At 54.8% G+C, this 26,260-nt stretch overlaps 2 protein-coding genes across 2 annotated transcripts in view; one reads left to right on the top strand and one right to left on the bottom strand.

Annotated features, from left to right (window-relative positions):
• Positions 1 to 15,866, bottom strand: part of CLN6 (CLN6 transmembrane ER protein) — a 39,361-nt gene extending 23,495 nt beyond the window's left edge. Inside the window, exons 1-3 of the mRNA XM_040342237.1 lie at positions 15,704 to 15,866; positions 8,959 to 9,073; positions 2,440 to 2,538 (exon numbers count right to left, since the gene is read on the bottom strand). Coding sequence (XP_040198171.1) covers positions 2,440 to 2,538; positions 8,959 to 9,073; positions 15,704 to 15,753 — 264 coding nt within the window. The 5' untranslated portion in view covers positions 15,754 to 15,866. The remainder of the gene's footprint in view (positions 1 to 2,439; positions 2,539 to 8,958; positions 9,074 to 15,703) is intronic.
• A 219-nt stretch (positions 15,867 to 16,085) lies between these two features.
• FEM1B (fem-1 homolog B) lies at positions 16,086 to 26,260 on the top strand. The gene is made up of 2 exons (XM_040342236.1): positions 16,086 to 16,444; positions 24,121 to 26,260. Exons 1-2 carry the CDS (start codon positions 16,191 to 16,193, stop codon positions 25,754 to 25,756), a joined length of 1,890 nt encoding a protein of 629 aa, XP_040198170.1. The 5' UTR covers positions 16,086 to 16,190; the 3' UTR covers positions 25,757 to 26,260.

Raw genomic sequence — 26,260 nt, 5'->3', positions numbered from 1 at the left:
ACATTTGTTTGTTTTTTTTGTTTTTTATTTGGGGGAAAATTTTATTATAGCAAAAGAAAAAAATATATTTTTTTCTTTTCACAATTGTCGCTCTATTTTTGTTTATAGCGCAAAAAATAAAAACCGCAGAGGTGATTAAATACCACCAAAAGAAAGCTCTATTTGTGGGAGAAAAAGAGAATTTCGTTTGGGTGCAGTCTCGCACGACCGCGCAATTGTCAGTTAAATCGACGCAGTGCCGAATCGCAACAAAGTGGCCCGGTCTTTGACCAGCAAAATGGTCCGGGGCTTAGGTGGTTAAGAGGACCTGTCATGCTTTTTTCCATTACAAGGGATGTTTACATTTATTGTAATAGGAATAAAAGGGACCCATTTTTATTTATTTTTTAAAAGTGTAAAAATAAAAAAGTTCAATAAATAAGAAAAAATAAAAAAATAAAATGTAATGCCAAGCTTTGCGTGCAGAAGCGAACGCATACGTGAGCAGCGACCGCAAATTAAAACGGTGTTCAAATCACACACGTTAGGTATCGCCGCGATCGTTAGAGCGAGAGCAATAATTCTAGCCCTAGTCCTCCTCTGTAACTCAAAACATGCAACCTGTAGAATTTTTTTTAAACGTCGCCTATGGAGATTTTTAAGGGTAAAAGTTTGTCGCCATGCCACGAGCGGATGCAATTTTGAAGCGTGACATGTTGGGTATCAATTTACTCGGCGTAACATTATCTTTCACAATATATATAAAAAAATTGGGCTAACTTTACCGTTGTCTTATTTTTTTATTAAAATTTTATTTTTTCCAAAAAAAGTGCACTTGTAAGATCGCTGCGTAAATACGGTGCGACAGAAAGTATTGCAACAACCGCCATTTTATTCTATAGGGTGTTAGAATTTTTTTTATAATGTTTGGGGGTTCTAAGTAATTTCTCTAGCAAAAAGAAATGTTTTTAACTGGTAAACACAAGTAGCCAGATTCAGGATGGCGAGCGCATACTTGCGGCGGCGTAGCTTAAGGCATTTAAGCTACGCCGCCGTAAGTTAGCGGGGCAAGTACATGATTCACAATGTACTTGCCTGCTAAGTTACGGCGGCGTAGCCTAAAGCGGGCGGGCGTAAGGGCGCCTAATTAAAAATAGGCTGAGGGGGCGTGTTTTATGTTAATTAGGCTTGACCCGACGTGATTGACGTTTTTTTGGAACTGCGCATGCGCCTACATTTCCCAGTGTGCATTGCGGCTAAGTTCGCCGCACGGGCCTAGTGATTTCGGTGTGGACGTAAATCCCTATTCACGGACGACTTACGCAAACGACGTAAAATTTTCGAATTTCGACGCGGGAACGGCGGCCATACTTAACGTTACTATTCCAGCTATTTGATGGAATAACTTTAGGCCTGAAAATGCGTTACGTAAACGGCGTATCTGTACTGCGTCGGCCGGGCGTACGTTCGTGAATAGGCGTATCTAGTGATTTACATATTCTACGCCGACCGCAATGGAAGCGCCACCTAGCGGCCAGCCTAAAAATTACACTTTAGAATACGAGGGTGTAAGACACTTACGCCGCTCATATCTTAGCCTAATTTAAGCGTATCTGGTTACCAGAATACGCTTAAATTAGCGCGGGCGCACATTCAGACTTAGGCTGGCGTATCTACTGATACGCCAGCCTAAGTCTCTCTGAATCTGGCTACAAATCTCAGAAAGAGTCTCGGCCCTTAAAGGGGTTGTAGAGCTTTGAAAGGACGTAAATTTTTGTTTTTGTCTGCGCAATTGTTAATTATAAAGCGGCGCGGTGCCATATCGCATAAAAATGGCCTGGCCAGGAAAGGGGGGTAAATTCTTCCGGGGGCTGAAGTGGTTAAAGAGCCGATTCAACCCCTTTAAGGGCCGAGACTCTTTCTGAGATTTGTAGCCAGATTCAGAGAGACTTAGGCTGGCGACAGTAGATACGCCAGCCTAAGTCTGAATGTGCGCCCGCGCTAATTTAAGCGTATTCTGGTAACCAGATACGCTTAAATTAGGCTCAGATACGAGCGGCGTAAGTGTCTTACACCGTCGTATCCTAAAGTGTAATTTTTAGGCTGGCCGCTAGGTGGTGCTTCCATTGCGGTCGGCGTAGAATATGTAAATCACTAGATACGCCTATTTTTTCCAGGAAGGTGTGCGATGGGAATATGGACTAAAAACGCACGCAATTTTACAACGCTTATAGCTTTTGTTTTGCCGTAGGACTCAAAAAACGCATCGAAAACGTAACACGGGTGCATTATTGATGCGTTTTCAATTCATTTCAGAAGAGAGGTGCGTTTTTGGTGCAGTTTTTTTTTTTAACTGACCAAAAAAATGGCCTGGTTATGAAGTGGATAAAACCTTCTGGAGCTGAAGTAGATATTCTGAGAGGTATAACGGTAAGAAATCTTTGCGTTTCTCTAATTGACCTTTAGGAGCAGCAGAGGAGTGATGATGTTATACGCCATGTGGAAGTAATCTCCTGCACTCGGCTTATTCAGAGGAAACCAATCCAAGGGAAGGACGATCTGTGGAGGAAAGAGGAAGAAGAATTCACTACAAATCAGGGATGTTTTATTACAATATACTGAATATTATTATCCCACCGACACCAATGATGGGACACTATTCCTCCCACTGACACCAATGGTGGGACACTATTCCCCCCACTGACACCAATGATGGGACACTATTCCTTCCACCGACACCAATGATGGGACACTATTCCTCCCACCGACACCAATGATGGGACACTATTCCTCCCACCGACACCAATGATGGGACACTATTCCTCCCACCGACACCAATGATGGGACACTATTCCTCCCACTGACACCAATGATGGGACACTATTCCTCCCACTGACACCAGTGATGGGACACTATTCCTCCCACTGACACCAATGATGGGACACTATTCCTCCCACTGTCACCAATGATGGGGCACTATTCCTCCCACTGACACCAATGATGGGACACTATTCCTCCCACTGACACCAATGATGGGACACTATTCCTCCCACTGACACCAATGATGGGACACTATTTCCCCCACTGACACCAATGATGGGGCACTATTCCTCCCACTGACACCAATGATGGGACACTATTCCTCCCACTGTCACCAATGATGGGGCACTATTCCTCCCACTGACACCAATGATGGGACACTATTCCTCCCACTGACACCAATGATAGGACACTATTCCTCCCACTGACACCAATGATGGGACACTATTCCTCCCACTGACACCAATGATGGGACACTATTCCTCCCACTGACACCAATGATGGGACACTATTCCTCCCACTGACACCAGTGATGGGACACTATTCCTCCCACTGACACCAATGATGGGACACTATTCCTCCCACTGACACCAGTGATGGGACACTATTCCTCCCACTGACACCAGTGATGGGACACTATTCCTCCCACTGACACCAGTGATGGGACACTATTCCTGCCACTGACACCAATGATGGGACACTATTCCTCCCACTGATGGGACACTATTCTCCCCACTGATACCAATGATGGGACACTATTCCTCCCACTGACACCAATGATGGGGCACTATTCCTTCCACTGACACCAATGATGGGACACTATTCCTTCCACTGACACCAATGATGGGACACTATTCCTTCCACCGACACCAATGATGGGACACTATTCCTCCCACCGACACAAATGATGGGACACTATTCCTCCCACTGACACAAATGATGGGACACTATTCCTCCCACCGACACAAATGATGGGACACTATTCCTCCCACCGACACAAATGATGGGACACTATTCCTCCCACTGACACAAATGATGGGACACTATTCCTCCCACTGACACAAATGATGGGACACTATTCCTCCCACTGACACCAATGATGGGACACTATTCCTCCCACTGACACCAATGATGGGACACTATTCCTCCCACTGACACCAATGATGGGACACTATTCCTCCCACTGACACCAATGATGGGACACTATTCCTCCCATTGACACCAATGATGGGACACTATTCCTCCCATTGACACCAATGATGGGACTAGTGGTGCAACGGATCATCATTGATCCGTGATCCGAACGGGTCAACATGTTCAGATCGGCACACCACGTGATCCGCGGAGCTCCGCTGCCGGCCATAGCATAGGAAAGGCCGCAGCTTCGGCCTAGCTCCGGAGCGGCAGCCATCTTGGTACACCCGGCAGAGACCTAGGTAAGACTAAGCAGACAAACTTCCTATATACAGTGGGGGAGATGTGGATACTACAGTGGGGGGGTGGATACTACAGTGGGGGGGGGGGGGGGGTGTGGATACTACAGTGGGGGGTCCCACTGATCCGATCCATGACTCTGATCCGAGGAACGATCCGTTGCACCTCTAGATGGAACACTATTCCCATCACTGACACCAACGATGGGACACTATTCCTTCCTTGGTATCAGTGGGATAAATGGTGCCCCTTTATTGGTGTCAGTGGGATGAATGGTGCCCCATCATTGGTATCAGTGGGATGAATGGTGCCCCAAGGCCAGTGTTTGGAGACCACTGTTCTAGGAGTGAGTATGAACCAGTTGCATTGCATGAATGTATGTTATTGTTGCCGCTGCCGCTGGTCTATTAGGATAGCCGGACCTTGAGCGCCGACCACCTGAATAACGGCAGCTGGTTGGCTGTGCGGAAGTGCCTATCAGAGCACAGCCCTCGTCTCCCGGATGCTTATCCTCAGAACGTACGGGGGGTGCGTTCCTTGGATAAGACTGACGGCCGTCTCAGCCAATCAGGTTCACCGATTCTGGTTATCGGTAACCTGATTGGCTGAGGCGTCACCAAGGCGGGAGAAGACTTTGAGGGACGTGGAAGGAGAAAGGTAAGTGCATTTTACAGGGCTCAGCGGGGACAATGGGCACAAGGGCGACAAAGGGCACAGAGGCGACAAAGGGCACAGTAACATGCACAGTGGCAACAATGGGCACAGTGGTGACAATTAAAGGGCACAGTGGCTGCGTTTGATGGCATAGCGACTGCACTTGATGGCATGGCATAGTGGTGACAATTGATGCCACAGTGGCTGCGTTTGATGGCATGGCACAGTGGTGCGAATTGATGGCATAGTGACTGCATTTGATGGAATGGCACAGTGGTGACAATTGATGCCACAGTGGCTGCGTTTGATGGCATGGCACAGTGGCTGCATTTGATGGGCACAGCGAGGCTGCAATTTTTTTCTTTTTTTCGTTTGTGCCCCCCCAAAAAATTTGAGCACCAGCCGCCACCGGTATGAACACAATGTGCCCTCCCATGTATTGCCCGTCTTCTGATGATTTGGGTTCAATGATACTTTTAAAAGGTAAAACATACCAAATAACCCGATGCCCAGAGCCTCATGTTACCCGTCAGGATAATGTGACACCAGCGCAAACCTTTCTACAGCTCAAGGTTCCCGACTTCATCACCTTATAAGAAGATAAACTTTCCTTCCAGCCTCGGAATCTCCTTATTTCCAGGGCGATGGTGTCACCGGCCACTTAAACCGTCGCACCGCCAGCTGGCAAGGCTAAGTAGTCCCAGAGGGGCGAAGTACACGGCGAGATCACATATCCAACTCGTGTTCCACCAGAGAGGACTCGGCGCTGAACATGTCATCTGCTCACAGATCAGCATTGGGTTACGCTCCTCCATCGCTCTTCTCTCTCGCTTCGTCTTTTCTGCCTCTTCAGACTCTTTATAGAGCTTCTTTCAGAGCGTAAAACAAAATAAAATACTGAAAAAACGCCTACTTACCTTATTCTGAAAATGTTTTTGCTTAAAAAAAAAAAAAAAAAGACCTTCGAAAGATTTACCCCCTCCCCCTTTTCATGACCAGGCCATTTTGTTTTCCTGATGAACACCGCGCTGGCAGGAGTTTTTAGGTGAGTCCACGGCTTCGGCCTAGTCTGGGAAAAGGCCGCGGCTTCGGCCTAGTCTGCGGTCTCGCGGCTTTTCCCAGGATCGTGGCGAGCTGCGGGCAGGATTTTTTAGGCATGACTAAGCGCTGAAGTACAGCGTGAAACGCGTCGGCCTATACTGTACCTTTTTGCTTGCGGTGAATGCATGTGCATTTGAAAATAAAGACCCAATTTGTTTTAGTCATTTTGGAGTGCAGCAGTCCAGAGTTTTTTCCGTCTATTTGCTAGGATTTTTTTAGGTGAGGCCGCGGCTTCGGCTTAGTCCGCCGCGATCCTGGGAAAAGGCCGCGGACTAGGCCGAAGCCGCGGCCTCGCTTAAAAAAAATAAATAAAAAACTTGCCCGCAGCTCGCCGCGATCCTGGGAAAAGGCCGCGGCATCGGCCTAGTCTGCGGCGTCCGGCCTCGCGGCCTTTTCCCAGGATCGTGGCGAGCGACTAGGCCGAAGCCTCGCTTAAAAAAAATCCTGCCCGCAGCTCGCCGCGATCCTGGGAAAAGGCTGCGGCTTCGGCCTAGTCTGCGGCGTCCGGCCTCGCGCCCTTTTCCCAGGATCGTGGCGAGCTGCGGGCAGGATTTTTAGGCAAGGCCGCGGCTTCGGCCAAGTCCGCGGCCCTTTCCCAGGTTCAAAGATTCAAATCGAGTTTTCTTTCCTGATGGACACCGTGCCGGCAGGAGTTTTTAGGCGAGGCCGCAGCTTAGGCCTAGTCCGCCGCGATCCTGAGAAAAGGCCGCGGACTAGGCCGAAGCCACGGCCTCGCTTAAAAACTAATCCTGCCGCAGCTCGCCGTGATCCTGGGAAAAAGCCGCGGCTTCGGCCTTGCGGCCTTTTCCCAGGATCGTGGCGAGCTGTGGGCAGGATTTTTTAGGTGAGGCTTCGGCCTAGTCTGCGGAGCGTCGGTTCCTCTGAAGAAAAAAAAGAATAAAACATTTTTTTTCGATTTTTTTCCCCAGCCCTATCTGTGGGCATCCCATATCCCTCTTTCCCCAACCGAGTTATATCCCCCAATAAACAAAAACGAAACAAAGCAAAATGACTGTTCATTGTCTACTGAGAGTGATAGATGGAGGTCTGGCAGCCGGGTGATAAGGTGGATGATAGTAACTAGTAGCAACCATCCGCTACACAATGGCTATTTTTAGCTCTGATCGCTGTACAAATGTCACTGGTCCCAAAATAGTGTCAAAAGTGTCAGATTTGTCCGCCGCAATGTCGCAGTCCTGAAAAAATAAAATAAAAAATTAACCTCTTGCCGACCGCCCAGCGCAGTTTTACTGCGGCAGGTTAACTCGGCTGCGCAAAATCACGTAATATAATGTGGCCACGATATATTCTGTGGCCACTAGGGGTGATGCCAGTGCCTGGCGGGCGCGATCACCGCCGGGCACCCGCGATCGATCGTGACAGAGCGAGAACCGGGAGCTGTGTGTGTAAACCAGGAATGGGCAAACTACGGCCCGGCGGACCTTTTAATCCGGCCCGCGGAGCAGGGCGAAAAACTGACCGAGTTTTTTTTTTTTTTCACCGCCGCCGCCATGTGTCTGTGTCAGGAGGGGTTCGTCCATAGAGGGCGCCGGAGCGCCGCCACCCTCTGGCTCTCGCACAGCCACTAAAATATATAGCATATAGCAATATATGCATTGTATGAATCTATATATTTTCACCGTCAGCGGCTCTGATAGGCTTTTTCCGAGTACAGCCCCGAGGCTGTAGTCGGCTTCCTGAATGCTTATCCTCGGGAGGTATCGGCGGTGCGTTCCTTGGATAAGACTGACAGGCGTCTCAGCCAATCAGGTAATCTGATTCTGGTAATCGGTAACCTGATTGGCTGAAGCGTCATCGAGGGCTGGACGAGGGACATCGAGAGATGGTAGACGCACGGCTGACCCCAGAAAGGTAAGTGCCAGGGGGGGGGGGGGGGGGAGAGCATTTTACAGGTCACACTGGCAGCATTTTATTGGGCACAGTGGCGACAATTGCGGGGCACAGTGGCGACAATTGCGGGGCACAGTGTTTGATGGCATTGCACAGTGGCTGCGTTTAAAGGCATGGCACAGTGGCTGCGTTTGATGGCATGGCACAGTGGCTGCGTTTGATGGCATGGCACAGTGGCGACAATTGATGGCAAAGTGGCTGTGTTTGATGGCATGGCACAGTGGCTGTGTTTGATGGCATGGCACAGTGGCTGCGTTTGATGGCATGGCACAGTGGCTGCGTTTGATGGCATGGCACAGTGGCTGCGTTTTATGGCAAAGTGGCTGCGTTTGATGGCATTGCACAGTGGCTGCGTTTGATGGCAAAGTGGCTGCGTTTGATGGCATGGCACAGTGGCTGCGTTTGATTTAATTTATATTAATTCACACATACACACCGTCGATCAACTCTTGGTTCGGCCGCTCCAATATATGAACCCATTGCGGCCCTCGAGTCAAAAAGTTTGCCCACCCCCTGGTGTAAACACACAGCTCCCGGTTCTTTCAGGGGGAGAAATGACTGATCGTGTGTTCCTACAATGTATGAACAGCAAGTCAGTCCCCTCCCCCCTTCAGTTAGAACACACCCAGGGAACATAATTAACCCCTTCCTCGCCCCCTAGTGTTACCCCCTTCACTGTCAGTGTCATTTACACAGTAATCAGTGCATTTTTATAGCACTGATCGCTGTATAAATGACAATGGTCCCAAAAATGTGTCAAAAGTGTCCGCTATAATGTCCCAGTCACAAAAAAATAAAAAAATTATAATAGTCACAGATCGCCGCCATTACTAGTAAAAAACAAACAAAAAATAAAAATAAAACTACCCCCTATTTTGTAGACGCTATAACTTTTGCGCAAACCAATCAATAAACACTTATTGCTCTGGTCAGGAAGGGGGTAAATAATCCTTCCAGGGGTGAAGTGGTTAAATTGACAAACACAAGGCTTATATTTTTTTTGGGGGGGGGGGGGGGGGCTCTAATAAAGTGTCCCTGAATAGGAACGATGTAACTCACCATTACGATCGGCCGTCCGAAATCCAGGAGCCAGTTCTGCAGCGTGAAATAGAACCAGAGGTCCAGGTGGAAGCGGGAGTTCCTGGAGCCATCGTCTTGCTGCACGGCGCCGAATCTAACAAAACCGATAAACAATCGATAAAAAAACGATCACAAGCACAGAAATGGGAAAGTGAAGCAACTGGTGTCACCTAAACCACCTGTGTGTGCCCAGAACTCCACCCCCCACGGCTCGGGTATGATGAATCCAGGAGAAACAATTCACCAACCCGATGATGGCCCATGAGGGAGGCAACTCCGCCCCCGGACCGACTCTTCCCATGAGGGAGGCAACTCCGCCCCCCGGACTGACTCTTCCCATGAGGGAGGCAACTCCGCCCCCCGGACCGACTCTTCCCATGAGGGAGGCAACTCCGCCCCCCGGACCGACTCTTCCCATGAGGGAGGCAACTCCGCCCCCCGGACCGACTCTTCCCATGAGGGAGGCAACTCCGCCCCCCGGACCGACTCTTCCCATGAGGGAGGCAACTCCGCCCCCCCCGGACCGACTCTTCCCATGACGGAGGCAACTCCGCCCCCCGGAACGACTCTTCCCATGAGTGAAATAACTCCGCCCCCGGACCGACTCTTCCCATGAGGGAGGCAACTCCGCCCCCCGGACCGACTCTTCCCATGAGGGAGGCAACTCCGCCCCCCCCGGACCGACTCTTCCCATGAGGGAGGCAACTCCGCCCCCCCCGGACCGACTCTTCCCATGAGGGAGGCAACTCCGCCCCCCCGGACCGACTCTTCCCATGAGTGAGGCAACTCCGCCCCCCGGAACGACTCTTCCCATGAGTGAAATAACTCCGCCCCCGGAACGACTTTTCCCATGAGTGAGATAACTCCGCCCCCGGAACGACTCTTCCCATGAGTGAGATAACTCCGCCCCCGGAACGACTCTTCCCATGAGTGAGATAACTCCGCCCCCGGAACGACTCTTCCCATGAGTGAGATAACTCCGCCCCCGGAACGACTCTTCCCATGAGTGAGATAACTCCGCCCCCGGAACGACTCTTCCCATGAGTGAGATAACTCCGCCCCCGGAACGACTCTTCCCATGAGTGAGATAACTACGCCCCGAACCGACTCAACTCTTTCCATGAGTGAGGCACCTGGCCAGTGATCCCCCTCCCCCCATTGTCCTGTACCTGGCCAGTGATCCCCCTCCCCCCATTGTCCTGTACCTGGCCGGTGATCCCCCTCCCCCATTGTCCTGTACCTGGCCGGTGATCCCTCCTCCCCCCATGGTCCTGTACCTGGCCGGTGATCCCTCCTCCCCCCATGGTCCTGTACCTGGCCGGTGATCCCCCCTCCCCCCATGGTCCTGTACCTGGCCGGTGATCCCTCCTCCCCCCATGGTCCTGTACCTGGCCGGTGATCCCTCCTCCCCCCATGGTCCTGTACCTGGCCGGTGATCCCTCTTCCCCCATGGTCCTGTACCTGGCCGGTGATCCCTCCTCCCCCCATGGTCCTGTACCTGGCCGGTGATCCCCTCCCCCCATGGTCCTGTACCTGGCCGGTGATCCCCTCCCCCCATGGTCCTGTACCTGGCCGGTGATCCCTCCTCCCCCCATGGTCCTGTACCTGGCCGGTGATCCCTCTTCCCCCCCATGGTCCTGTACCTGGCCGGTGATCCCTCTTCCCCCCATGGTCCGGTACCTGGCCGGTGATCCCTCCTCCTCCCCCCATGGTCCGGTACCTGGCCGGTGATCCCTCCTCCTCCCCCCATGGTCCTGTACCTGGCCGGTGATCCCTCCTCCTCCCCCCATGGTCCTGTACCTGGCCGGTGATCCCTCTTCCCCCCCATGGTCCGGTACCTGGCCGGTGATCCCTCTTCCCCCCATGGTCCGGTACCTGGCCGGTGATCCCTCCTCCTCCCCCCATGGTCCTGTACCTGGCCGGTGATCCCTCCTCCTCCCCCATGGTCCGGTACCTGGCCGGTGATCCCTCCTCCCCCCATGGTCCTGTACATGGCCGGTGATCCCCCCTCCCCCCATGGTCCTGTACCTGGCCGGTGATCCCTCCTCCCCCCATGGTCCTGTACCTGGCCGGTGATCCCTCCTTCCCCCATGGTCCTGTACCTGGCCGGTGATCCCTCCTTCCCCCATGGTCCTGTACCTGGTCGGTGATCCCTCCTTCCCCCATGGTCCTGTACCTGGCCGGTGATCCCTCCTCCCCCCATGGTCCTGTACCTGGCCGGTGATCCCTCCTCCCCCCATGGTTCGGTACCTGGCCGGTGATCCCTCCTCCCCCCATGATCCTGTACCTGGCCGGTGATCCCTCCTCCCCCCATGGTCCTGTACCTGGCCGGTGATCCCTCCTCCCCCATGGTCCTGTACCTGGCCGGTGATCCCTCCTCCCCCCATGGTCCTGTACCTGGCCGGTGATCCCTCCTCCCCCCATGGTCCTGTACCTGGCCGGTGATCCCTCCTCCCCCCATGGTCCTGTACCTGGCCGGTGATCCCTCCTCCCCCCATGGTCCTGTACCTGGCCGGTGATCCCTCTTCCCCCCATGATCCTGTACCTGGCCGGTGATCCCTTCCCCCCCTCATGGTCCTGTACCTGGCCGGTGATCCCTCTTCCCCCCATGGTCCTGTACCTGGCCAGTGATCCCTCCTCCCCCCATGGTCCTGTACCTGGCCGGTGATCCCTCCTCCCCCCATGGTCCTGTACCTGGCCGGTGATCCCTCCTCCCCCCATGGTCCTGTACCTGGCCAGTGATCCCTCCTCCCCCCATGGTCCTGTACCTGGCCGGTGATCCCTCCTCCCCCCATGGTCCTGTACCTGGCCGGTGATCCCTCCTCCCCCCCATGATCCTGTACCTGGCCGGTGATCCCTTCCCCCCCTCATGGTCCTGTACCTGGCCGGTGATCCCTCCTCCTCCATGGTCCTGTACCTGGCCGGTGATCCCTCCTCCTCCATGGTCCTGTACCTGGCCGGTGATCCCTCCTCCCCCCCATGGTCCTGTACCTGGCCGGTGATCCCTCCTCCCCCCATGGTCCTGTACCTGGCCGGTGATCCCTCCTCCCCCCATGGTCCTGTACCTGGCCGGTGATCCCTCCTCCCCCCATGGTCCGGTACCTGGCCGGTGATCCCTCCTCCCCCCATGGTCCTGTACCTGGCCGGTGATCCCTCCTCCCCCCATGGTCCTGTACCTGGCCGGTGATCCCCTCCCCCCATGGTCCTGTACCTGGCCGGTGATCCCTCCTCCTCCCATGGTCCTGTACCTGGCCGGTGATCCCTCCTCCCCCCATGGTCCGGTACCTGGCCGGTGATCCCTCCTCCCCCCATGGTCTGGTACCTGGCCGGTGATCCCTCCTCCCCCATGGTCCGGTACCTGGCCGGTGATCCCTCCCCCCCCTCATGGTCCTTTACCTGGCCGGTGATCCCTCTTCCCCCCATGGTCCTGTACCTGGCCAGTGATCCCTCCTCCCCCCATGGTCCTGTACCTGGCCGGTGATCCCTCCTCCCCCCATGGTCCTGTACCTGGCCGGTGATCCCTCCTCCCCCCATGGTCCTGTACCTGGCCAGTGATCCCTCCTCCCCCCATGGTCCTGTACCTGGCCGGTGATCCCTCCTCCCCCCATGGTCCTGTACCTGGCCAGTGATCCCTCCTCCCCCCATGGTCCTGTACCTGGCCGGTGATCCCTCCTCCCCCCATGGTCCTGTACCTGGCCGGTGATCCCTCCTCCCCCCATGATCCTGTACCTGGCCGGTGATCCCTCCTCCTCCATGGTCCTGTACCTGGCCGGTGATCCCTCCTCCCCCCCATGGTCCTGTACCTGGCCGGTGATCCCTCCTCCCCCCATGGTCCTGTACCTGGCCGGTGATCCCTCCTCCCCCCATGGTCCGGTACCTGGCCGGTGATCCCTCCTCCCCCCATGGTCCTGTACCTGGCCGGTGATCCCTCCTCCCCCCATGGTCCTGTACCTGGCCGGTGATCCCTCCTCCCCCCATGGTCCTGTACCTGGCCGGTGATCCCCTCCACCCATGGTCCTGTACCTGGCCGGTGATCCCTCCTCCCCCCATGGTTCGGTACCTGGCCGGTGATCCCTCCTCCCCCCATGATCCTGTACCTGGCCGGTGATCCCTCCTCCCCCCCATGGTCCTGTACCTGGCCGGTGATCCCCTCCCCCCATGGTCCTGTACCTGGCCGGTGATCCCTCCTCCCCCCCATGATCCTGTACCTGGCCGGTGATCCCTCCTCCCCCCATGGTCTGGTACCTGGCCGGTGATCCCTCCTCCCCCCATGGTCCGGTACCTGGCCGGTGATCCCTCCTCCTCCCCATGGTCCTGTACCTGGCCGGTGATCCCTCCTCCCCCCATGGTCCTGTACCTGGCCGGTGATCCCTCTTCCCCCCATGATCCTGTACCTGGCCGGTGATCCCTTCCCCCCCTCATGGTCCTGTACCTGGCCGGTGATCCCTCCTCCCCCCATGATCCTGTACCTGGCCAGTGATCCCTCCTCCCCCCATGGTCCTGTACCTGGCCGGTGATCCCTCCTCCCCCCATGGTCCTGTACCTGGCCGGTGATCCCTCCTCCCCCCATGGTCCTGTACCTGGCCGGTGATCCCTCCTCCCCCCATGGTCCTGTACCTGGCCGGTGATCCCTCCTCCCCCCATGGTCCTGTACCTGGCCGGTGATCCCTCCTCCCCCCATGGTCCTGTACCTGGCCGGTGATCCCTCCTCCCCCCATGGTCCTGTACCTGGCCGGTGATCCCCTCCCCCCATGGTCCTGTACCTGGCCGGTGATCCCTCCTCCCCCCATGGTTCGGTACCTGGCCGGTGATCCCTCCTCCCCCCATGATCCTGTACCTGGCCGGTGATCCCTCCTCCCCCCCATGGTCCTGTACCTGGCCGGTGATCCCCTCCCCCCATGGTCCTGTACCTGGCCGGTGATCCCTCCTCCCCCCCATGATCCTGTACCTGGCCGGTGATCCCTCCTCCCCCCATGGTCTGGTACCTGGCCGGTGATCCCTCCTCCCCCCATGGTCCGGTACCTGGCCGGTGATCCCTCCTCCTCCCCATGGTCCTGTACCTGGCCGGTGATCCCTCCTCCCCCCATGGTCCTGTACCTGGCCGGTGATCCCTCTTCCCCCCATGATCCTGTACCTGGCCGGTGATCCCTTCCCCCCCTCATGGTCCTGTACCTGGCCGGTGATCCCTCCTCCCCCATGATCCTGTACCTGGCCAGTGATCCCTCCTCCCCCCATGGTCCTGTACCTGGCCGGTGATCCCTCCTCCCCCCATGGTCCTGTACCTGGCCGGTGATCCCTCCTCCCCCCATGGTCCTGTACCTGGCCAGTGATCCCTCCTCCCCCCATGGTCCTGTACCTGGCCGGTGATCCCTCCTCCCCCCATGGTCCTGTACCTGGCCGGTGATCCCTCCTCCCCCCATGGTCCTGTACCTGGCCGGTGATCCCTCCTCCCCCCATGATCCTGTACCTGGCCGGTGATCCCTCCTCCTCCATGGTCCTGTACCTGGCCGGTGATCCCTCCTCCCCCCCATGGTCCTGTACCTGGCCGGTGATCCCTCCTCCCCCCATGGTCCTGTACCTGGCCGGTGATCCCTCCTCCCCCCATGGTCCTGTACCTGGCCGGTGATCCCTCCTCCCCCCATGGTCCTGTACCTGGCCGGTGATCCCTCCTCCCCCCATGGTCCGGTACCTGGCCGGTGATCCCTCCTCCCCCCATGGTCCTGTACCTGGCCGGTGATCCCTCCTCCCCCCATGGTCCTGTACCTGGCCGGTGATCCCCTCCCCCCATGGTCCTGTACCTGGCCGGTGATCCCTCCTCCCCCCATGGTCCTGTACCTGGCCGGTGATCCCTCCTCCCCCCCATGATCCTGTACCTGGCCGGTGATCCCTCCTCCCCCCATGGTCCTGTACCTGGCCGGTGATCCCTCCTCCCCCCATGGTCTGGTACCTGGCCGGTGATCCCTCCTCCCCCCATGGTCTGGTACCTGGCCGGTGATCCCTCCTCCCCCCATGGTCCTGTACCTGGCCGGTGATCCCTCCTCCCCCCATGGTCCTGTACCTGGCCGGTGATCCCTCCTCCCCCATGGTCCTGTTCCTGGCCGGTGATCCCTCCTCCCATGGTCCTGTACCTGGCCGGTGATCCCTCCTCCCCCCATGGTCCGGTACCTGGCCGGTGATCCCTCCTCCCCCCATGGTCCTGTACCTGGCCGGTGATCCCTCCTCCCCCCATGGTCCTGTACCTGGCCGGTGATCCCCTCCCCCCATGGTCCTGTACCTGGCCGGTGATCCCTCCTCCCCCCATGCTCCTGTACCTGGCCGGTGATCCCTCCTCCCCCATGGTCCGGTACCTGGCCGGTGATCCCTCCTCCCCCTATGATCCTGTACCTGGCCGGTGATCCCCTCCCCCCATGGTCCTGTACCTGGCCGGTGATCCCTCCTCCCCCCATGGTCCTGTACCTGGCCGGTGATCCCTCCTCCCCCTATGATCCTGTACCTGGCCGGTGATCCCCTCTGCCCCCCATGATCCTGTACCTGGCCGGTGATCCCTCCTACCTCCCCCCATGATCCTGTACCTGGCCGGTGATCCCCCTCCCCCCATGGTCCTGTACCTGGCCGGTGATTCCTCCTCCTCCCCCCATGGTCCGGTACCTGGCCGGTGATCCCTCCTCCTCCCCCCATGGTCCGGTACCTGGCCGGTGATCCCTCCTCCCCCATGGTCCGGTACCTGGCCGGTGATCCCGGGGGAAGGTGCCGCCTCCGCACTGCGCTCTGCATCCCGCTCCGTGTTCTCCGCCCGGCTTCTGTCACTGGAATGGAAGAGAGAATAGGAGAACCGCCGCAGCCAATCAGAGGCGGAACCAAAAACCCGCAGCAACCAATCACAGGAGGGAGTCACGTGACTCCATGTGAAGTGGGCGGGCCACGCCGGGAGCGCTAAGTTTTGAGCCGAGAAAATGAGGACAGGGGGCGGGGGAACGTGACAGGGGGCGGGGGAACGTGACAGGGGGCGGGGGAACGTGACAGGGGGCGGGTACAGAGGGGGTGGTTCCGCCGATAGTGCCCGCCCAATGTTATGTAAACACACCCCTCCTCCCTGCTTGTCACAACCCGGAACTTCGGCGCCTCGGCCGCTGTTTCCGGGAGAGCTGACAGGAAGTGAGAACGGACCGGAAGTGGGTCTGTGCGGACCTCCTGCAGCCGCGGCCCCGGGAATGGCCCTGGAGGGGCTGTCAGCGTACGTGTATAAGGCGGCCGCGGAGGGCCGGGTGCTGACCCTGGCCGCCCTCCTCCTCAACCGGACCGAGTCCGAGATCCGATCCCTCCTCGGCTCCGTCACCCAGCATGGCGGGCAGAGATCCACGCCGCTCATCATCGCCGCCCGCAACGGCCACAGCAAGGTGGTCCGACTACTGCTGGAGCATTACCGGGTGGACACCCAGCAGACCGGCACCGTGCGCTTCGACGGGTGAGAGGGGGACCCGGATATGGGGGGGTATATACTGGGGGGACAAGTGACCCGGATATGGGGGTGTATATACTGGGGGGGGACGAGTGACCTGGATATGGGGGTGTATATACTGGGGGGGGGGGAAGTGACCCGGATATGGGGGTGTATATACTGGGGGGGGGACAAGTGACCCGGATATGGGGGTGTATATACTGGGGGGGGGACAAGTGACCCGGATATGGGGGTGTATATACTGGGGGGACAAGTGACCCGGATATGGGGGTTTATATACTGGGGGGACAAGTGACCCGGATATGGGGGTGTATATACTGGGGGGGGGACAAGTGACCCGGATATGGGGGTGTATATACTGAGGGGGACAAGTGACCCGGATATGGGGGTGTATATACTGAGGGGGGACAAGTGACCCGGATATGGGGGTGTATATACTGGGGGGGGGACAAGTGACCCGGATATGGGGGTGTATATACTGGGGGGGACAAGTGACATGGATATGAGGGTGTATATACTGAGGGGGGACAAGTGACCCGGATATGGGGGTGTATATACTGGGGGGGACAAGTGACCCGGATATGGGGGTGTATATACTGGGGGGACCAGTGACCCGGATATGGGGGTGTATATACTGGGGGGGACAAGTGACCCAGATATGGGGGTGTATATACTGAGGGGGACAAGTGACCCGGATATGGGGGTGTATATACTGAGGGGGACAAGTGACCCGGATATGAGGGTGTATATACTGGGGGGGACAAGTGATCCGGATATGGGGGTGTATATACTGGGGGGACCAGTGACCCGGATATGGGGGTGTATATACTGGGGGGGACAAGTGACCCAGATATGAGGGTGTATATACTGAGGGGGACAAGTGACCCGGATATGGGGGTGTATATACTGAGGGGGACAAGTGACCCGGATATGAGGGTGTATATACTGGGGGGGGACAAGTGACCCGGATATGGGGGTGTATATACTGGGAGGACAAGTGACCCGGATATGGGGGTGTATATACTGAGGGGGACAAGTGACCCGGATATGGGGGTGTATATACTGGGGGGACAAGTGACCCGGATATGGGGGGTGTATATACTGGGGGGACAAGTGACCCGGATGTGGGGGTGTATATACTGGGAGGACAAGTGACCCGGATATGGGGGTGTATATACTGAGGGGGACAAGTGACCCGGATATGAGGGTGTATATACTGGGGGGGGACAAGTGACCCGGATATGGGGGTGTATATACTGGGGGGGGACAAGTGACCCGGATATGGGGGTGTATATACTGGGGGGGGACAAGTGACCCGGATATGGGGGTGTATATACTGGGAGGACAAGTGACCTGGATATGTGGGTGTATATACTGGGGGGACAAGTGACATGGATATGGGGGTGTATATACTGGGGGGACAAGTGACCCGGATATGGGGGTGTATATACTGGGGGGGAACAAGTGACCCGGATATGGGGGTGTATATACTGGGGGGACAAGTGACCCGGATATGGGGGTGTATATACTGAGGGGGACAAGTGACCAGGATATGGGGGTGTATATACTGGGGGGGACAAGTGACCCGGATATGGGGATGTATATACTGGGGGGACCAGTGACCCGGATATGGGGGTGTATATACTGAGGGGGACAAGTGACCCGGATATGGGGGTGTATATACTGGGGGGACAAGTGACCCTGATATGGGGGTGTATATACTGGGGGGGACAAGTGACCCTGATATGGGGGTGTATATACTGGGGGGGACAAGTGACCAGGATATGGGGGTGTATATACTGGGGGGACAAGTGACCCTGATATGGGGGTGTATATACTGGGGGGGACAAGTGACCCGGATATGAGGGTGTATAGACTGGGGGGGACAAGTGACCCGGATATGGGGGTGTATATACTGGGGGGGACAAGTGACCCGGATATGGGAGTGTATATACTGGGGGGACAAGTGACCCGGATGTGGGGGTGTATATACTGGGGGGACAAGTGACCCGGATGTGGGGGTGTATATACTGGGGGGGACAAGTGACCCGGATATGGGGGTGTATATACTGGGGGGGACAAGTGACCCGGATATGGGGGTGTATATACTGGCGGGACAAGTGACCCTGATATGGGGGTGTATATACTGGGGGGGGGACAAGTGACCCGGATATGGGGGTGTATATACTGTGGGGGGACAAGTGACTTGGATATGGGGGTGTATATACTGAGGGGGGGGACAAGTGACCTGGATATGGGGGTGTATATACTGGGGGGGACAAGTGACCCGGATATGGGGGTGTATATACTGGGGGGGGGGACAAGTGACCCGGATATGGGGGTGTATATACTGGGGGGACAAGTGACCCTGATATGGGGGTGTATATACTGAGGGGGGGGACAAGTGACCTGGATATGGGGGTGTATATACTGGGGGGGGGGACAAGTGACCCGGATATGGGGGTGTATATACTGGGGGGGGGACAAGTGACCCGGATATGGGGGTGTATATACTGGGGGGGGAACAAGTGACCCGGATATGGGGGTGTATAAACTGGGGGGGGACAAGTGACCCGCATATGGGGGTGTATATACTGGGGGGGGGACAAGTGACCCGGATATGGGGGGTGTATATACTGGGGGGGACAAGTGACCAGGATATGGGGGTGTATATACTGGGGGGGGGGCACAAGTGACCAGGATATGGGGGTGTATATACTGGGGGGGGGCACAAGTGACCAGGATATGGGGGTGTATATACTGGGGGGGGGGCACAAGTGACCAGGATATGAGTGTATATACTGTGGGGGGGGGGCAAGTGACCTGGATATGGGGGTGTATATACTGGGTGGGGGTACAATTGACCGGATATGGGGGTGTATATACTGAGGGGGGGGACAAGTGACCTGGATATGGGGGTGTATATACTGAGGGGGGGGACAAGTGACCTGGATATGGGGGTGTATATACTGGGGCGGGGGCAAGTGACCAGGATATGGGGGGTGTATATACTGGGGGGGACAAGTGACCCGGATTCTATAGCCAATAGCAGGCTGAAGTAAGTACACCCCTTACATTTTTGTACATACAAAGTAGTGAGTGTACAGCTTGAATCAGTATCTGAAGAAAAGAATTGTTGCTCTACATCAGGGGTGTCCAAACTTTTCTTACAAAGGGCCTGTTTATTGTCTTTCAGACTTTAGGAGGGCCGGATTGTGGCCAGCAAGGGCAATGGATGTCATGGGCCCAGCATCAGTGAGAATTAGTATGGCCCTAGGGTTGTTGGTCAGTAGGAGGAGGAGTATCCCATCATTGGTAATGGTGGCAGATATAATGCCCCATTGTTGGTGTCGGTGGGAGGAATCGTGCCTTAAGGGCGGAATAAAGGCTAGCAAAGGGCCATATCTGGTCCTCGGGCCGCAGTTTGGAGACCCCTGCTCTACATAAAGATGGCCTAGGCCAGTGATGGGGAACCTCGGCACCCCAGATGTTTTAGAACTACATTTCCCATGATGCTCTACTACACTGCAAAGTGCAAGAGCATCATGGGAAAATGTAGTTCCAAAACATCTGGGGTGCCGAGGTTCTCCATCACTGGCCTAGGCTATAAGAAGATTGCCGAGACCCTGAGACTGATCTGCAGCACGGTGGCCAAGACCATCCAGCGGTATAACAGGACGGGTTCCCCTCCCCCCGCCTCGGTCCACCAAAGAAGTTGAGGTCACGTGCTCAGCGTCATATCCAGAGGTTGTCTTTGGGAAATAGACGTAGGAGTGCTGCCAGCATTGCTGCAGAGGTTGAAGGGGTGGGGGAGGGGTCAGCCGGTCAGTGCTCAGACCATACGCCGCACACTGCATCAAATTGGTCTGCATGGCTGTCATCCCAGAAGGAAGCCTCTTCTAAAGATGATGCACAAGAAAGAGCCACAAACAGTTTGCTGAAGGCAAGCAGACTAAGGACATGGATTACTGGAACCATGTCCTGTGGTCTGATGAGACAAGATAAAGGTATTTGGTGTCAGATGGTGTCAGGCGTGTGGGGGGGGGGGGGAGGGACCAGGTGAGGAGGACAAAGACACGTGTGTCTTGTCTACAGTCAGGCATGGTGGTGGGAGTGTCATGGTCTGGTGCTGCCGGCACTGGGGGGCTACAGATCATTGAGGGAACCATGAATGCCGACATGTACTGTGACATACTAAAGCAGAGCATGATCCCCTCCCTTCAGAGACTGGACCGCAGGGCAGTATTCCAACATGATAATCACCCCAAACACACCTCCAAAACCACCACTGCCTTGCTAAAGAAGCTGAGGGTAAAGGTGATGGACTGGCCAAGCATGTGTCCAGACCTAAACCCTATTGATCATCTGTGGGACATCCTCAAACGGAAGGGGGAGGAGCGCAAGGTCTCCAACATCCACCAGCTCTGTGATGTCATCATGGAGGAGGGGAAGAGGACTCCGGTGACAACCTGTGAAGCTCTGGTGACCTCCATGCCCAAGAGGGGTAAGGCCGTGCTGGAAAATAATGGCGGCCACACAAAATATTGACACTTTGGTCCCAATTTGGACATTTTCGCTTTAGGGGTGTCCTCACTTTTGTTGCCAGCGGTTTAGACCTTAATGGCTGTGTGTTGAGTTATTTTGAGGGGACGGCAAATTTACACAGTTATACAAGCTGTACACTCACTACACAACATTGTACATACAAAGTGTCATTTCTTCAGTGTCGTCACATGAAAAGATTTACAGAAATGTGAGGGGTGTACTTACTTTTGTGAGGTGCTGTGTATTATACGGTAGGATTTTATTTAGGTTGTTTATTTATATTGGAGAGTGAAAAAAGATTTAGAATAAATAAAACACTTATTATACTAATCGGGCCCCAAAACAGCAGCTGGTTAACTGCCAGATCCCTTCCATCTGTCTCATAATAAACATGTTCTACTAACCTACTCTGTGTAATGGTTTTGCACAGAGCAGCCCCGATCCTCCTCTTTTGGGGTCCCCCACAGGTGCTCCAGGCCCCTCCTCTTCATCGGGTGCCCCCAGGGGAAGCCGCACCCCCTGGAGGCACCCATACAAGCTTGGCTCCCTACTGCTGATTTCATTGAGACAGAGTGGGGGGACTCGGCCCCACTCCCCACTGTTTCTGAATTTTGATTGACAGCAGTGGGAGCCAATCACTACCACTGCTATCAGTCTGTCCAATGAGGAGCGAGACAGCGGTGGGAGCCGCTGCGCTCGTGCAAATCACTGGATCGGATGGGCTCAAGTAAGAAAAATGGGGGGGGGGGGGTGTCTGGGGGTGCTGCATCCTCCGGTGCTTCTACCGACTTACCACTGCGATCGGTAAGTCGGAGAACAGATCCGCCGGCCCCGGATGCCTACCATAGAGATTTCCGGCTGACCAGATGGTCGCTGGAGTCTCTATGATCGTTCGGAGGCCGGGTGCGATGTTATGATGTTACGCCCCGGCCTCTGCTTAAAAAAAAAAAAACGCCGCCTCGGCTGAGAAGCTGAGATCGTATTTTTTTTTTTTTTTTTTTTGGGCTTCCCAGCCTAGTGGTGAGATGTGGGGTCTTATTGACCCCCCCCCCCCCCCCCCAGATCTCACTGTAAAGGGGACCAGTCATGTCATATTCCTATCACAAGGGATGTTTACATTCCCTGTAATAGAAATAAGTGATCAAAATTTTTATTTTATTTTTTAAAGCCAGCAGCTACAAATACTGCAGCTGCCGTCAGCAGACGATGCTGAGCAATCTCTCGGTCCTCGGCTGCTTCCGCCGCCATCTTCGGTGAGGGAATCAGGAAGTGAAGCCTTGCGGCTTCACTGCCCGATTCCCTACTGCGCACGCGTGAGGATCGCGGCGCGCCATCACTGGTCCCCACTCTCTCCTGGCAACAGTGTTTCCCAGAAGACAGCGGGGGGGGCGGTTGACGTGAAGAGGCTGGACTCCTGCAAGAGTCAGAACCCAGAAGTGGTGCAAATACCTGTCTCAGACAAGTATCTGCACCCCCCTGAAAGGTGCCAAATGTGACACTGGAGGGGCGAGGGATCCAAAAAGCGGAGGTTCACTTTTTGTGTGAACCTCCGCTTTAAAGTTTCGAAGTGAAATATTAAAAATATAATTTTTTTTTTTTTTTTTTTAAAGTGCCCCTGTCCCCGTGTGCTTGCACGCAGGAGCGAACGCATATGTTAGTCCCGCCCACATATGAAAACAGTGTTCAGACCACACATGTGAGGTATCGCTGTGAGCGTTAGAGCGAGAGAAATAACTCCTCTGTAACTCAAAACATGTAACCGGTAAAAAAAAAATTAAAACGTCGCCCATGAGGATTTTTAAGTACTGAAGTTTGGCGCCATTCCACGAGTTAGGTAAGGGTTTCCAATTGAAGAATATGGCTAGGACTCGGGAATTGGAACAGGGACCTCCCCCAAAGGTCAGAAGGGGGGTTCCCAGAGGTCAAAAGTTCACAGGACGTGGCTGACCCACCCCCACCAAAGTGTACGGCCTATCCCCAACTAAGTCGGGGAATGAACAAGTCGGGGAAAGCAATTTTGAAGTGTGACATGTTGGGTATCTATTTACTCGGTGTAACTTCATCTTTCACAGAATTTTTTTTTCGAAAAATTGCTGCGCAAATACTGTGCGAGATAAAAATTTGCTACGATCGGAATGTTTGTTTGCGGGTTCTATGTAATTTTCTAGCAAAAAAAATGATGGGCTAGATTCAGAGACAGTTACGCCGGCGTATCAGTAGATACGCCGTCGTATCTCTGAATCTACGCCGTCGTAAATTTAAGCGTATTCTGGAAACCAGATACGCTTAAATTATAAGATATGAGCGGCGTAAGTCTCCTACGTCGTCGTATCTTAGGGTGCATATTTACGCTGGCCGCTAGGTGGCGCTTCCAACGATTTCAGCTTAGAATATGCAAATGAGCTGGATACGCCGATTCAGAAACGTACGTGCCCCCGGCTGATTTTTTTACGTCGTTTGCGTAAGGCTTTTTCCGGCGTAACGTTACTCCTGCTATGTGAGGCATAGCCAATGTTAAGTATGGACGTCGTTCCCGCGTTGAATTTTGAAAATTTTACGTCGTTTGCGTAAGTGGTTCGCGAATAGGGCTTTGCGTAAATTATGTTCACGTCGAAAGCATTGACTATTTGCGACGTGATTAGGAGCATGCGCACTGGGATACGTTCACGGCCGGCGCACTGGGATACGTTCACGGCCGGCGCATGCGCCGTTCGTGAGAAACGTCATTTACGTGGGGTCATGTTTTATTTACATAAAACACGCCCACCTCTTGATAATTTGAGTTTGACGCGCTTACGCTGGCAGATTTGCGCTACGCCGCCGCAACTTACGGAGCAAGTGCTTTGTGAATACTGCACTTGCCTCTCTAAATTGCGGCGGCGTAGCGTAAATAACATATGCTACGCCCGCACAAACTTACGTCCCCCTACCTGAATCTAGCCCGATGATTTTTTTACTTGTAGGAGAGAAGTGTCAGAATTGGTCTGGGTGGGAAGTGGTTAAAATGCGAAAGCTGCTCTGGCATCGCCTGTGAACTTTGGCTGAAATCTTTCATCTTTCTCCCAGTTTTCTTTCATTGCATTTTTTTTTTTTTTATCCTTCCACTACTTATATATTGTTCTCTTATCCTTCCGCAGTTACGTCATCGATGGAGCGACGGCCCTCTGGTGTGCGGCGGGGGCAGGGCACTACGAAGTTGTGAAGCTCTTAGTCGGCCACGGAGCGAATGTCAACCATACGACGGTAACGAACTCCACCCCGCTCCGGGCCGCCTGTTTTGACGGAAGACTAGACATTGTCCGGTTCCTGGTGGAAAACCACGCAAACATTAGTATTGCCAACAAATACGACAACACGTGCCTAATGATCGCTGCTTACAAGGGCCACACGGACGTAGTCCGCTACCTTCTGGAGCAGAACGCCGACCCCAACGCCAGGGCTCATTGCGGGGCCACGGCTTTGCACTTTGCCGCCGAAGCCGGCCACTTGGACATCGTGCGGGAGCTGGTGAAGTGCAAGGCGGCCATGGTGGTCAACGGACACGGGATGACGCCTTTAAAGGTGGCGGCGGAAAGCTGTAAGGCCGAAGTGGTGGAGCTGCTGCTTGCCCATTCTGATTGTGATCTCCGAAGCCGAGTGGAGGCCCTGGAGCTGCTGGGGGCCTCCTTTGCCAACGACCGCGAGAACTATAATATCACTAAGACTTATCAGTACCTGTACCTGGCCATGCTGGAACGTTTCCGAGATCCCGACAACATCCTCCACAAGCAGGTGCTTCCTCCCATTCCGGCCTACGGCATGAGAACTGAATGTCGCACCCCGCGGGAGTTGGACGGCATACGCCACGACACCGACGCGTTGCACATGGAAGGGCTTATTGTACGCGAGCGGATACTCGGCTCGGATAACATCGACGTGTCTCACCCGATCATCTACCGCGGTGCCGTGTATGCCGATAACATGGAATTCGGGCATTGCATCAAGCTCTGGCTGCACGCGCTACAGCTGCGTCAGAAAGGAAACCGCAACACGCATAAGGACTTGCTGAGGTTCGCTCAGGTCTTTTCTCAGATGATCCACCTGAACGAGGCGGTGAAGGCGCACGACGTGGAGAGCGTGCTGAGTTGCAGCGTCCTGGAGATCGAACGCGGGATAACTCGGATCCAGAACCCGCAAGAGCCCGACGCCCACTCCGCACTGGAAAACCACGAATGCAACCTTTGCACTTTCCTCTACCTCGTCTGCATCTCCACCAAGACTCAGCGCGGCGAAGAGGAGCAATCCCGCATCAACAAGCAGATCTACCGGCTGGCGCACCTCGACCCCCGCACCCGGGAAGGAAACAGCCTCCTCCACCTAGCCGTGGACTGCAGCACGCCCGTGGACGATTTTCACACCAACGACGTTTGCAGCTTCCCCAGCGCCGCCGTGGCCAAGCTGCTCATCGACTGCGGCGCCAACGTCAACGCCACGGACAACGCGGGGAACACCCCGCTGCATCTGATCGTACAGTACAACCGTCCCATCAGCGACTTTCTCACGTTGCATTCGATCATTATCGGCTTGGCGGAGGCCGGTGCTCACACGGACATGACCAATAAGGAGAAGAAGACCCCCCTGGACAGGAGCACTACAGGCGTGGCCGAGATCCTACTAAAGACGCAGATGAAGCTCAGCCTGAAGTGCCTGGCCGCTCGAGCCGTGCGATTGCATAAAATTAAATACCGGAATCAGATTCCAAGAACACTCGAGGAGTTTGTGGAGTTTCATTAGGTGTTTCGCGTGGAGGAGGGCCACGTTTTTTATGTGCATGTTGTTCTCTCCTAGGGATGGATGTAGTCCATTACTAAAATGTCAGCAGCAGAGCAATTTGGGGGGGGGGGGCCAACCCAACATGAAGTCCCCTTTTCCTCCAATGTACTGTCTTCCTGTGCTGTACGCAGGACTCTAATGCAGATTCATATGGAACAATCTACGCTACGGCAGGAAGCTGCTGTACGTGAAATAAGGTGCTGAATTTGTGCGGTGATCCCGTGGGGGTGGGGTTTACAATCCAACTGTCAATTTAATTTTTTTTTTTTTTTTTTTAAATGAAGCTTTTTGCAATTTTTAAGTTGAATATTTTTTTTTTGGCATAATTTTCATATTATTATTAGATTATATATGTTCCAGCTTGAAGAAATCAGAATTCCTTTATGGTGGTGTGGTGTGGAGTGGGGTTGGGGGGGAGGTCATGAAAGTTCTTAAGTCAAGGGTCTCAAACTGGAGGCCCACCAG

Source organism: Rana temporaria, chromosome 3, assembly GCF_905171775.1.
Source record: "Rana temporaria chromosome 3, aRanTem1.1, whole genome shotgun sequence".
In the NCBI taxonomy this organism is placed as follows: Eukaryota; Metazoa; Chordata; class Amphibia; order Anura; family Ranidae; genus Rana; species Rana temporaria.
The sequence above is the reverse complement of the archived record's forward strand: the minus strand, read 5'-3'. Positions and strand labels throughout refer to the sequence as shown.

Bases quoted from the DNA above. Each gene is read 5' to 3' on its own strand.
- FEM1B (XM_040342236.1), top strand. From the start codon at position 16,191: ATGGCCCTGGAGGGGCTGTCAGCGTACGTGTATAAGGCGGCCGCGGAG. The intron at 16,445-24,120 runs GTGAGAGGGGGA...ATCCTTCCGCAG, and splicing joins GGCACCGTGCGCTTCGACGG to TTACGTCATCGATGGAGCGA.